Source organism: Urocitellus parryii, chromosome 3 (assembly GCF_045843805.1).
Source record: "Urocitellus parryii isolate mUroPar1 chromosome 3, mUroPar1.hap1, whole genome shotgun sequence".
Lineage (NCBI taxonomy): Eukaryota > Metazoa > Chordata > Mammalia > Rodentia > Sciuridae > Urocitellus > Urocitellus parryii.
In genome coordinates, this window is record NC_135533.1 from 124,165,867 (window position 1) to 124,179,292 (window position 13,426).

A 13,426-nucleotide genomic window follows, 5' to 3' on the forward strand; every position below is an offset into this window, starting at 1 on the left:
TGAGAGCACAGCCTTTGTCCACTTGTATCTCTCCATGGCTGGCCCATGCTTTGTGCAGCCTATGCATGAAATGGACAATTCACCTGGGTGTTTGGGGCTTCAATCTTATTAGTTGCGGAGCAGGCTGAACAAAAGTTAGCTGCAGCCTGCCTTGTCTGCCTCCACATCCCCAAGGCCTCCGAGACGGGCAACATCACAGGGGCATGGCAAACCTGTCGTTTGAAAGAATCAAGGAATGAATGGACGGCTCTAGGGAGGACCAGTAGCTTTCTACTTTATCTCGTGACTGGAACAAAAGTAAGGAGTGGCCTTTTGGGTGGGTTTGAGTATAGATCCTTAGAAGATGTGGGTTTATAATTCTAGACAGGAGTTGAAGGAGTGCAGAGACTGTCACCTCAAAATGCGGCGCCCTCATGTTGATTGTATTAAATTAAGGAACCTGAGAGCAGCAGATGCCAAGAGAGGCCTTATCTGGAGATCTTGTCAGCTAGAAGCTCAGACTGTCAAGGAGGAAAACGATTCCTTCTGATCATTCCCCGAGTTTTCATCAACTAGGCTCTTGTCGCAGGCAGAAAGCCTGAAGTTTATCACTATGCTGGACACACTTCTGCACACACCATTGTCTTCTATTTGGACTATATTCAGTATTCCAAAGGCAATCATTACAATCCATTGTCTGTACTGTGGGCCAATGGCTCTGTCCCATGTCATTGTATGTCCTGCCAAGCCCACTGAAGACACTTAAAAACCACAATTTTCTCCATGGCCTGTTCACCTCCTCCCCTGTGGAAAGGGTTGTACACACTCCGGATCACACTGGCCTGGAGGGTAGTCACACTCTGCCTCTTTGCACATCCATGTGTCTCTCCTCTCTGTCTGTTGTCCAGTCATCCTAGGGAACCTTCCGAGGGTGAAGGAAGCCTTCCCTCTGTGTCCAGAGGGCCAGATGTTAATTGACAGGCACTCACTGTCTGAATTCCTAAAGCACCATCTGTTCTCCACCAGGACTCAGCTGGGCCTGGCCTCTCTCTCTGACCTCATTCCTGGCTCTTGTCCCCAGCTGCCTTCAGTGACCTGCCTTCACGGTTCTGGCCAGGCATCTCAGGTCTGTGTTCCCGCAGTTGCCCCTTCCTGGGACCCTCCGTTCAGGTCTCAGAGTGTTTACCTCATTCTGGTTTTTAGCTTGACTGTAACCTCCTCAGAGATCCTCCTGGACCCCATTATCTAAAGTGGCCCCCAGCCTTTAAGTTACCCTGTTCTGTTTTCTTAATGACGCCAATCACCTGGGGGTCCTTCCTTTACTTCTGTTTCCTTCCCTGGGTCTGTTCCCCAGTGCTCCATTCAACAGAGATCCTTGGGGGCTTTCTCCCAGATCAGCCCAAGGAGTGAATGGAATTTCCCTGAATTAAGTTTAGGATAAACTCATACAATAAAATCCCTAATTGTAAATTCCCCAGATTCATCTTCCATGTGTTCTTTCCACTTTCTTCTTTAGGAGAACTATAACGTTTTTTTTTTTTTTTTAGCTAAAAGGTACTCACAAGAGTTGATGGAGCCCCAACTGCTCATTTTGAGGATGAGGAAAGGAACCCACAGAGGGGAAGTAAATTGGGAAGTTTCATGAACCAAGATAGTTTGCTGCAAAGGGACAGGGGAAGAACAGTGCCCTTCCACTGGTCCTGTGTCCAACCCCAGCCAGTCCTCCACCATCCTCAGCCCAGCCCTGGTTCCTTCATCCAGTTGAGACAGCCCAGCGCGGGCCAGGACTAGGCCAGAGGTATCCATGAAAACGCCCCTCCCTGTCCTCTTGGCTCCAAGCTTGCGATCCAGTGACCGGAAGACAAAGAGGTAAAATACACAGCAAGATAGTTGCAGAAAAGGTGAGTATTAAGAAGATAACCAGACAGAGCATGAGGAAGATGGGAATAGAGGGTGCAGGAGGGAAACTGGGGCAGCCATGCAGATGGGGGAGCCAGGACTGTTTGGAATCAGACCTGAGACAGGGGCAGAGTCTTCGCTAGTGCTAAACCCTCTGCCCGGAATCTGGCCCACCAGAGCCGCCTGGTCCCCCTGGTTGTGCCCAGAGCTCCCTCAGCAGGGAGGCCCGCTCTGAGCCTCCATTCACAGGCACCGCACCCGCATGGCATCTCTCCGGACCCTGCGCTGCGTCCCCGGCCCAGTGGCTCGAAACACAGCGAGGAGGAGCTGGGCCGTGCAACCCACCAGCTGCCGCCGCCGGCCGCCAGCACTCCGCGCGTGGCCGCGAGCAGCCTCACACCTTGCGCGGGGTCCCACCGCCGCGCGGTCCACCTGCGCCAAGCTGGGCGCGCTGCCGTTGGAACTCAGGATGCTCAGGCCCGGCGCGGCCCGCACCTACCGGACACGCTCGGCCGTCACCGCGTTGCCGGTGTGCGGCCGCAGCACCGCCAGGAACAGCAGCCGCATGCCGCCGCCGCCGCCGCCGCCGCCGCCGCCGCCCTGGCCATAGACCTGTTCTGCAGCCACCGCGGGCCCGGAGGCGGCGCTCGGTCGCTCCCGCCGGAAGCTCCCCAGGCCTAGTCCGCGCCCGCTGGCTCCGGCACCCAGAGGGGACGCGAGCGGGGAGGGGACCAGGGAGAGGGGAGGGGAGGGGACTGTGGGGAGGGGACTGTGGGGAGGGGAGGGGAGGGGAGGGGAGGGGACTGTGGGGAGGGGAGGGGAGAGAAGGAGAAGGGTCAGCGGGGACTGGAAGGGAGGGGAGGTGTCAGCGGATAAGGGAGGGGCGGGGTCCGCGGGGAGTGGTGCGCGGGACCCCGAGGGGACAGCGAGGAGCAAAGGGTAGGAGTCCGTGAGGAGGAGGCTGTAGAGGAAGGATGAGCGAGCAGGTGGCGGCCCTGGGCCAGGAAGGGGTCCCCCTGGAAGGGAAGGAGAGCCAGATAAGAGGATTTCAGGCAGCTCTGTGGAGTTGAGGGCAGGTCCAGTCTCACGGAGATCAGGACCACTGGTGGTCTGCGTCGCCTCCCGAGGAGAAGAGCAGTGACCATGAGTGGGCTCACCCAGGCGCAGGAGTGGTTGCAGCCCTCTCCACGGGGCCAGGCCCACAGATGTGGAAAGGGATCTGAGCCTCGGTTTCCACAACCTGCCTGACTTTAGTGCCTAGAGGGGACAGGGCCTTTAAGAGTGGTGAGCCAGAGGGACCCTGCCCTGGCGGATGGAATAGGTCCTTTGGAAAGGTCTGGAAGGGCAGTCGTTTCACCCTTCCCCCTCCTGTCTTGTGAGAACAGGGTGCTCACTACCCAGGCTCCTCCACAACCAGCAGGAAAGTTGCATCACCCTTCACCAAATCTGCTGCCTCCTGGGTCTTGAGCTTTCCTGCCACGAGAGTTGTGAGGAATAAATTTCTGTTATGTATAAATTACTCAGTCCACGGTATTTTGTTACAGCAGCACAAATGGATGAGAGCAGCCCCACTCATAGGCTTCTGGGATGAGGATGTCTACCGCCATTCAGCCCACCACAAAACCCCATCTGGGAGATGTCTGCATTTATGAGGTCCCCAATCCCCTCATCTGGGACCTTCTCAATATTCCCTGGCTAACCTTCATCCTCTTAGTCCTGCTTTATAAGAGTCCTTTGCCCTCAACTGAGTCATGACCTCCCTGAAAGCTAAGACACTCTGTGAGCTCTGCGTGCCCAGGGCAACATCAGGCATGGCCAGCCCATTCAGTAAAGGCTTGCTTAATTCAGATGAATCATGGGTCATGCGCTGTTGTGAGGTTCTATCCTGTGAGAAATCATTCCTGATTCTTTTTTTGAGGGGGTGGTGATGCTGGGGATTGAACCCAGGTCCTTGTGCTTGTAAGGCAAGCACTCTACCAACTGAGCTATATCCCCTCATTCCTGATTCTTAATGGGAGTCAGTGCTAGAAAATGCTAGAAGAGGGTTTGCAGACTGAAACTTACATGCGATTTTTCCACCTACCCCTGATTCATTGGGGGAGAGATTCTGAAGTGCCTTTTAGGGTACATTACTTAACCTTCATTGCTTCAGTTTACTCATTTGTAAGATGAAAAAACCTAAAAACAATATCATATCATAGTTAATTAGTTCATTTTCATGAAGTCTTGTATGATTCACCCATATAGGTAATAGAAAATGTACAAAGGCAAGTGTGTTGCTGTGGAGTAGGTAGAAATCACTACTGGGGGAGGGTCAGTGGAACAGAAAAGGTTGTTGGTACCTCTCATGAAGCTTCCCCAGATGCTTTCAATGTAAGGGTCTTAAAATACATGTAAAGCAAAATCTGTTTTCTCTCTGATCATAGTATTTACTTGACTATTTTTCTAGTTCCTAACACCAGGGAAAATGGAACTTTATTATCTGCCCTGTATAAAAATGATAGCATTTTCAAGGGAGAGCACTGTGGGTCTGCTGGCTTTAGAAATAGCTCTGTGATAGAAATCAACAATTGACATCTTTCCCCTCTTCACAGTAATGAGAAGCAAGGCGCTCCTGTGTTCGTTCCTACAAAAGGTTTTGTCTGTGCCCCATTGTTCCTCCCTGTAGTACTGAATGCTGGGGTCCAGCCCTAGCAGGGATACGGGGATCCTGAAGGATGAGTGGAGTGGGCAAAAGAAGAGATGACAGGTTGCAAGTTATAAGCAGCCTTCAAAAGAAATCTGCTGCCCCTAGAGGGGCCTTTATTTTTATACCTTTTTTTGCAGTTATTTTTTGAAGTGGTTAATGGATAGCCTCAAAGCCGGAAACTTCTTTGATTTACATAATTTTCAAGAGTTAAAATCTTTTCTGAAATATATTGATTACCTAAGATATTGAATAAATAGTTTAAAATTTTTTCCTGTAACCCTTGCCAATCACCATTAACCTTTTATATTTTTACCTCAACCACTAGGTTCTAGACTACGAAACTAGACCACATGTCTCCTGACCTATTAACTTTTAACTTTAAAGCATATCTATAATTATTTCATTAACCTTTTTTTTATAAAGAGAGAGAGGAGAGAGAGAGAGAGAGAGAGAGAGAGAGAGAGAGAGAGAGAGAGAGAGAATTTTTTAATATTTATTTTTTAGTTCTCGGCGGACACAACATCTTTGTTGGTATGTGGTGCTGAGGATCGAACCCGGGCCGCTCGCATGCCAGGCGAGAGGGCTACCGCTTGAGCCACATCCCCAACCTTATTTCATTAACCTTTAACATTAAAGCATATCTATAATTATTGGTAAGCTTTCTTAGTTCTAAAGTTCCAGCAAAACACACTTAAAATAGTGAAAGCCTATTACTCTGAAGTGTCTCTAAAATATATCTACTAATTTTACATTAATTTTTAATTTCCAAGGTAATTTCCTCTTTAACTGCCTTCTTAAAGAGTTTCTTTGATCCTTGGTCAAAGTACACCAATTATATCTTTATAATCTTTAACTAAAGGGCAGACTCTGCATCTCAACCCATTTGCCATCAATATTAACCATGTGTTTCCCATTCTCATCATCAATTCCTGTGTAAGGCAAAGGAGGGTCTGTTGCACAGGTTGTACCTTTACAACGGGGGTCTTAGTGTAAATTATTAACTGCGGGATAAACATTTCTTGTTGCTTAGGCTTTTCTCGGGAACCTTGATTTGTAAACTTTTCCCTGTGAAAAAATTCACAGGGAAAATGAGAGAGACATGGAGGGAAAATGAGAGAGAAGGAAAGGACAGGGACAGCCCTGGTTAGTTTCCTTTTCCTTACTTCCATTGACAGATTTCCGAAGTGATCAAATGCAAAACAAAAAAAAGTGTTAGTCTGAGAGAAACTCCTTCCTGCTGGTTTTGCTCCCTGAACATGAAGTTCATGAGGAATGAGTGGCTCTTCCACGAGCACGGGAGTGAAATCAGGGCTTTCATCCCCACACTGCTGAAGACTGGGCAGACAGCCTCTAGATTTTTCAGCCAGAGATACTTCTCCCAAAGACTCCCCTCCCTTCCAGCTGCCACAAGCAGGCCTGGCCACATGTGGCACGGCTGCCAGGATTCCTGTACCAATCAGGTTAGAGCTGTGGCTAGATCAGAGGACCTGTGTCCAGTGCTTGCTAGAGGCTTACTGTGGGGAAGACAGAGGTTCATCTGACCTGAGCCCAGTAACAACCTGTGGAGGTGGAGGTCCTTCTTTAATCTTTTGACATTTTAGTTTATTTGTATTAAGTAGGCTAAATACAGGTAAGCAGGAAAAAAAATGGTAAAAAAAATCACACAAAATCCCACTGCCCTGAGATACAGTATTAATACTTCACATTTTCCAGGCTTTTCATATATATCGTCACAATGACATTCTAATCATTGGGTTGTGACCACGTGCCTAACAGCTATCTAAGCTCTGTCCCTGCTCTTCAGAGAATGCCCCCAGTCCTCAGCTGCAGATTCTGCAGCTCTTAGCACTTCACCTGTGAGCTTCAGTATCTGGCACACCTGAGATATCCCCAAGGTAGTGGACTCTTCATTATGTTTCTATGACTCTGCTACATGGATACCGGATTGTTATGGAGAGTGGTGACAGTGAATGGGAGTCCAGTGTCTGAGATGGAGTCCCTGATGACTTCATGGCTGTGACATGCTTGGTGCTTGGGAAAGTTTCTGTGAAAAGGTGCAGGATGCCTGGTTGCTAGAGTAATGCCATCTATGGGGAGGCTGTGCTAGAGTCTTATCAGCCTCGACCTTGCTCTCAGGTTCACAGCTCCTGGGAATGAAGGAATTCTCTTTTCTGAGACAACCAAAATGTTTCACCACCTCTGCTGCTCCTGAACCTGCCTGCACGATAGTAACTTTAAACAATAGACTTTCTTGAGCTGCACAATACTCCTAACATTGCACAGTGCAATTGGAGAATGTAACTAAGGAATAACTGCATACTGTTGCTAACTCTGTAACTTTCATGGTTTCAAAGAATAATGCTTGCATAGTATTTAATCTGATCAATGAGCCATATATAATAAAGATTGCTGATGTAGTTCTTTAGACCTGCTTCTCCATCAAAGAGCAGCGCTCCACCTGATCCCAGCTATTTGTCTTCAAGATCTCATACGTGAGTCTTTATTCTTCACCTGTGAGCTTCAATCTCCCATGGCTCCTCAGGAACCTGCATTTTTTTTTTATTTACTTTTGTTCAGTTTTTTTTTTTGTCATTGTTGTTACAAAAATAGGAACACTTTACACTTTTCCTGGTAATATGCTCTTTGTTACTTCCTAATTATGGCAGGCAAGTTCTAACATGGCCCAAGAGTTGCCATCTCCTGGTGTGCACACAACTTCTCTGAGTTATTCAATCAAGTGCCAGTCCAGGGGCTTTTGGGAAGAGGCAGCAGAGGTGAAGAGAGTTTGAAGATGTGATTTGATTTCCAAGTTAGTTGACCTTAGAATAGGAAGATAGTGCAGGCTGGGTCTCACCTAATAAGCATCCTTTTAAAGAGACTGAACATTTTCTGACAGCAGAATGACTGAAGTGTGAGAGGGAGTCTCTGTTGCCAACTCTGACCAGGATGGGGCAATGTGGTGAGGAACATTGGTGGGCTTTAGTTGGGCTGGGACCAGGCCCCCAGCTGATGGCAGCAGGGAAATGGGCAGTCCAGCCATATCTCAAGGGACTACATGCTGCCACCACCACAAGCACTGGGGACAGAGGGCCCTGAACTCCAGAAGTGTCTACCTGGCCATCAACTGGACTTCAGTTGTGTGAGGCTGGGGCAGAGGAGATGGTTGTGCCAACACTCAGACTTCTGACCTGCAGATCTTTGAACTAACAGATGGATGCTGTTTTAAGCATTGAAGTGGTAATTTGTGACACAGCAATGAAAAACTATCATTGCAGTACATCATGAACACATTTCTAACTCCTTGTCCTGCATCTACAGTATGATCTGAATCATTGCATAGTATCCCAATGTCTGCCTGCACCATAATTCACCAATGCCTTCTTATTGGACATCTTTGCCCTCTTCAAGCTTTGGGCTATTTTCATCAACACTGCAATGAGTATTTTACAGCTAAGTGCATACATTCTTCAATTCCTGATGTGGAATTGCACATTTAAAATGTGGGCAATTATGGTTTTGGTACAAATGACAAATTGCACCCCACATAAAGTTGTACCACTTTATCTTTCCAGTGGCCCTTTATGAACTCACCTGCTTTCCAAAACATTGCCAACACTGATTACTTTCAAGTCAGTGACAAAACATGTCTCCTCTTTTCACATGTTTAGATTACTGTTGTATTTTGATTTGGTTCCTTGAAGGGCATCTGTATCCTTATCTGCTGTGTGTGCATGAATGTGTATGTACCTGGATGTTTTCAATTACAAATCACAGAAAGTCACATTTGCTTAACTAAAAGGAAAATGTATGGGCTTATAATTGAATTATCTTTCAGCTATGACCAGAACCAAGACCCACATGTTGTCATTTTGAAACAAAAGTCTTTCATTTCTACCAGATTCTTTTGGGTTGCTTAATTCTTGAGTTTTACAAGATGGTCCCAGGCAACTCCAGGCAGATATTGTTAAAATCTTCAGTCCCAGAAGAAAGCAGAATCTCTTCCTTCTCATTACAGAGTAAGCCCTGGTTAGCTCTGACTAGCCTGCGTCATGAACCCATCTGTGAACTAATTCCTTCAGTTCAACAGATGGCTTAGTGCTGGTTGGACAGGCTTGGGTCACACGCACTCTTCTGGATATGGGGGTATAGCCAGGCCCACTTTCACCACAGGCAGCCTTGATGAACCAAGGAAAGCCAAGGTGCGGTCCCCAGAGAGGGACGATGCTGATAGGTCCCAAGGCAGCTTTCCTTTGAAGGGCCTGGCCATTCACGATGCCAATTTTATTTACTGGATGCTTACAAGTTTCTTAAGAAATCAGGACATTAACTCTGTCATGTACACTTCAAGTAGTTTTTCAGTTTATTTGCCATTAACTGCATTGATTTTTTTTAAATGTTTTTAGTCATTGATGGACCTTTATTTATTTATTTGTATGTGGTGCTGAGAATTGAACCCAGGGCCTCACACATGCCAGGCAAACACTCTACCACTGAGCCACAATCTCAGCCCCTGCATTGATTTTTTTAAACATTTATTTTTTTAGTTGTAGGTGGACACAATACCTTTATTTTATTTTTATATGGTGCTGATGAGCGAATCCAGTGCCTCACACATGCTAGGTGAGCACCCTGCCTCTGAGCACAATCCCAGTCCTGCACTGATTTTTTATATACATAAATGTTAGTCTTTGAGTAGTCAAATCTATTAACTTTCCCTTTACAGCTTCTAACATTAGTGTTAGGCTTTAAAAAGCATTTTCCTTCCTAAGATTTTACATTTGCCAACCTTTTCTCCTAATGCTTGTTTTTGGTTTCTTCCTTTTAGTATTTAATCCATTTGGAATTATGTTGGAATAAATTATGAAGCCTATTTATCCTATACATTCAGTTATTTTTTCCAACAGAATTTACTAAACAATTCGTTCTTTCCCCAGGGATCTGAAACCCCTTTATCATCGTGGGCTGAGTTATCCCAAGCTCTTGCTCCAGCCTTGTCCACTGTATCCATCACCCTGATCGCTCCTGTAGGCCAAACCCACAGAATGAGTGTGTTTACAGCTTGATCTGTTTTATGATTACAATATAGACTAAGGTGACTGAGAAGTTTAAAGCGGAAGTTAGTCAGGGTGGGCAGGTGTGGTGCACACTTGTTAACGGGTTGCCTCCTTGCTATAGAAGCATGAGTTCCTTTTCTTTCACTTACTCTCTTGCTCTCCCTTCTACCACTGCCCCCGCAGTGGTGAATGCCTGATATGTGCTGATGTCTTGTGGGTTTTTAAAACTCAGGAGAAAAAGTACCCAAGAAGTAGACGTTTCTACTCACAGGCCCAAAATTAGTGCACCCCATACACAAAATGTCAATCAGAATCCATCTCCTTGAACAGACAGTCTCATATCCTCTGTACAAGCAAGCCCAAGGCATCCTGAGCACTGAATCAACACACACAGCTTCACGTGGCCCTGACTGGGCCCAAGATGTGAGACCGGCTCCCCTCCACTGCTTGGTTTCTTGACTTACTTCACTCTGGCATTTTTCTGCTTCTACGTGGCCCATGACTGTGTGCTGTCCTGATTGGGGAAGATGAGCTGGACCTGTCTGCGCTGCTCCCCAGCAACTGGGAAATCCAGGCAGGCAGAAGTGCTGGGCTGCGGTTGAGCCCTCAGACATGACTTCTGGGTAGGAGTTCAGCGGATGGGTGGTACAGGATCCCTGATGGCTGCTCTGGAACCAGAGCTTTGAGGAAGTCGAAACTGTGAATCAGGGGATGCAACTGACCGGCAGCTAGGGATGTGCAATCAACCAGAACGTGAAGCAACAAGCACAGATGTCATGAAGAAGTCAGAGTTAGGCAAACCCTAATGGGTTCTTGAATTCATCACAGCAAACAGCATCCTTTTGAGATCTGCAAAAGACAAGGATCAGGAACAAGACAGTTGCCATCAGAAAAATGAAAGGCTGTGCATTCTAGAGCCAACAGTGCATTTCCAATTTCAGTGTACTTTGCAGGTCCTGGAGATGAGCAGCCACCTACCACAGCATGCTTTCAAGACAATGCTGCCTGCTGTTCCAGTAGGTCGCTTATTTGATTATTTTAGTTGCAAGGCACCCACACGATTACTCTCCAATAAACTGCAAGTATATTGCAAGTACACCCAACAAAGGGTGAAGTCTTCAGTGATCCGATCCCAGGGGCCAAGGACATGAGTCGCAAACTCAGTGCTTACAAGGACCAGGTAGAAAATTCCATGAACTGCACCAGACATTAGTGACAAAAAGTCAGACTGCCCTCTCTCGTCCTCTTATTTTTCCCATTTTAGGACAGAATCTTGGTAGGTGGCTTTTGGCTACAAAGAAGAAAAAAACCCCAACACAGTGGCTGAAACAACGTACATTTATTATCTCTTATTATCCAGCTATTCCCAGATTCTTCACAGTGCTGTCCACTGAGTTGGTTTCATCCTTCCCGGCTTATTGCACAGACAGTTGTCCAACACCTGCCAAGAGCTATTAGGGTCACAGGCCTTCTAGTTCACCTCCACCCTGGAAGCAGCATCCCTTGCTGTAACGGAGCAGTAATTCTTGTCACAGTCCAACCAGGTATGACATGTGTCCAATGACAGGCCACAATGCAAGCAAGGAAGTGCCTTGTCCTGAGTGGTCAGAGCCTGGGTTCTGAACCAGTCATGGTAAAGGCACAGGGCTGAGCACTGCTACTGACCAGTCAGACCATGGGCAAAGGTGAGTTTCTTCTGAGTTACAGGACTAGCTGGTGTGAAGGGGTAGTGAGGAGGTTAGAATAAATACCTGAATGGAATCTGGATTCTTTCTGGAGTAAGAAAGTGGGTGTTGATAAGTAGTAAGTAATCAGTCACACCCACAGTGGCCAACAGCTGCTATGTTGGCCACTGTGGTCACCATTAGTCACATGTACCCAGACAGTGAAGCATGGCCAGTGTGACCGAGGAAGATAATTTTTCATTTTATTTAATTTCAACTGATTTAAGTTTAGGTAGCCAGCCATGCGTGGCTAGTGGCTACTTCATTGGACTGTGCAGATATGGAAAATAATTCCTCACAGTGGCTGAGACCTGGTGCCAATGGACTGTGGTCAAACAAGAAGGCAGGTACATTCCATCTTCTGTTGCAATGTAACAACACAAGCTCCCAAACCGTGGTGGTTAAATGATAATCGTCTTGTTCATAGTTCTGCACTCTGGGTTGAGGCTTCCTGGGAGCTACCCATATGGCTGCATACACCTGGCAGTTAGCTGGGATGCTGGGACAAAGACCTCCTCCCAGATGCTGTGGATTTCCCTCAATGTGGGACCTCTGGAGCAAGCCGGCTGACTTCTAGCACAGTGGCTCAGGGCACAAGGCCCAAGAGCGGACCCTGCCAGACCTCCTCAAGGCTTAGGCTCCTACCTGTCTAGGACTCTTCTGTGGCATTCTCTTAGTCAAAGCAGATCACAGGTTCAGCCATGTGGCACTGTGACCTAGGGGGACCATCTGCAGACTTGAATGCCATGAGACATAGTTCCCAGGGGTCAGGGTGGGGGCACTAGAGTAACAGGTAACCACAAGCCCCAGTGTTGCTTCAATTCCCATTTTAACCCATAAGGGCAACAGAATATCCAAATTTATATGTGAAACCTCTCCATTAACTTTTAGTTCACTTTCTTTGGTAACAGCTTCATTGAGACAAGATTCATGTATTACACAATTTGTCCATTTAAAGGACACAACTCAATGGCTCTTAGTCAAAGTTGTGCTACCATCACCACAATCAATCTTAGAACATTTTCATCACCCTAAAAAAACCCACCATGCTCTTTATCAATCACTCCCCAATCTTACCGCCCACCAATGTGCCAACCATAGCACTAATCTGCATTTCATCTCTATATATTTGCCTGCTCCACACATTTCATATAAACGGGATCTTGAAGCTGGGCATGGTGACAGATGGGGAGGATGAGGTAGGAGGATCCCAAGTTCACAATCAGACTCAGCAGTATTGTAAAGCCCTAAGCAACTTAGTGAGAATCTGTCTCTAAATAAAATATACATTTTTTTTTAATAAAGGGCTAGGGATGTAGCACAGTGACTATGTGCCCCTGGGTTCATTCCCTGGTACCAAAAATAAATAAATAAACAGGATCTTGCAGTATGTCTTCTTTGCTCACTCCTCACCCTAAACATTGCAATCAAAACAAAATATTTTTACATGCTGGATTTGTTTTGCAACCTCAAGGTACCAACTATAGGACCTCAGAACACTGCTCACAATGCCTCAGTATACACTGAACCTGGAGACTGCTCCCCACCATTTTTTTCTTAGTGTTATATTTCTCAAATGAATAACCCAACCAGGTTATCTGCTACCATCCAAAATGTACATCTTTAACTGGGAAATAATTAAATCAGATTACTTCACTTTTATTCCATGTTTAATGTTAACTCAGTTCTCAACTTTGTTTGAGCATGTAAGGACTATCAGACTGAGAACAAATCCTCAAAGATTCTGTCCATCTACTAGATGGAACTTGGAAGAAGTACTGGGACTAAGAATTGGTTAAAAATAAGCCTTTTCCTTAAGCCAGAGTTCCTTTACCTACTAAATATGTGACCCTGGAGAGAAATCTTGAGGGTTTTGCTTTTATCATTAGTGGGCTTGGGTACTAATGTGAACATAAGGTGTTCATTCATCTTTTGCAATTCAACAAATTATCATTCATTCAGTTAACTCCAAACACATTTATTATTGGCAGGTGCTACAAACTCCAGGAATATGACAGGGAACAAAATCACCAAGATCCCAATCCACCCAGTTTCAAAAACAGACCTAAGTGGTTTCATAA

The 13,426-nt window shown here is 46.4% G+C and overlaps 1 protein-coding gene and 1 non-coding gene across 2 annotated transcripts in view; both read right to left on the bottom strand.

Annotated features, from left to right (window-relative positions):
- The window catches only part of Glt1d1 (glycosyltransferase 1 domain containing 1), a 69,178-nt gene extending 66,733 nt beyond the window's left edge, over positions 1–2,445 (bottom strand). Inside the window, exon 1 of the mRNA XM_026408048.2 lies at positions 2,378–2,445. Coding sequence (XP_026263833.2) covers positions 2,378–2,445 — 68 coding nt within the window. The remainder of the gene's footprint in view (positions 1–2,377) is intronic.
- Positions 2,446–3,800: 1,355 nt separating this feature from the next.
- On the bottom strand, positions 3,801–3,873 carry Trnav-uac (transfer RNA valine (anticodon UAC)). Its single transcript has one exon. It is a non-coding gene; the product is annotated as a tRNA-Val (tRNA).
- Positions 3,874–13,426: the final 9,553 nt, after the last annotated feature.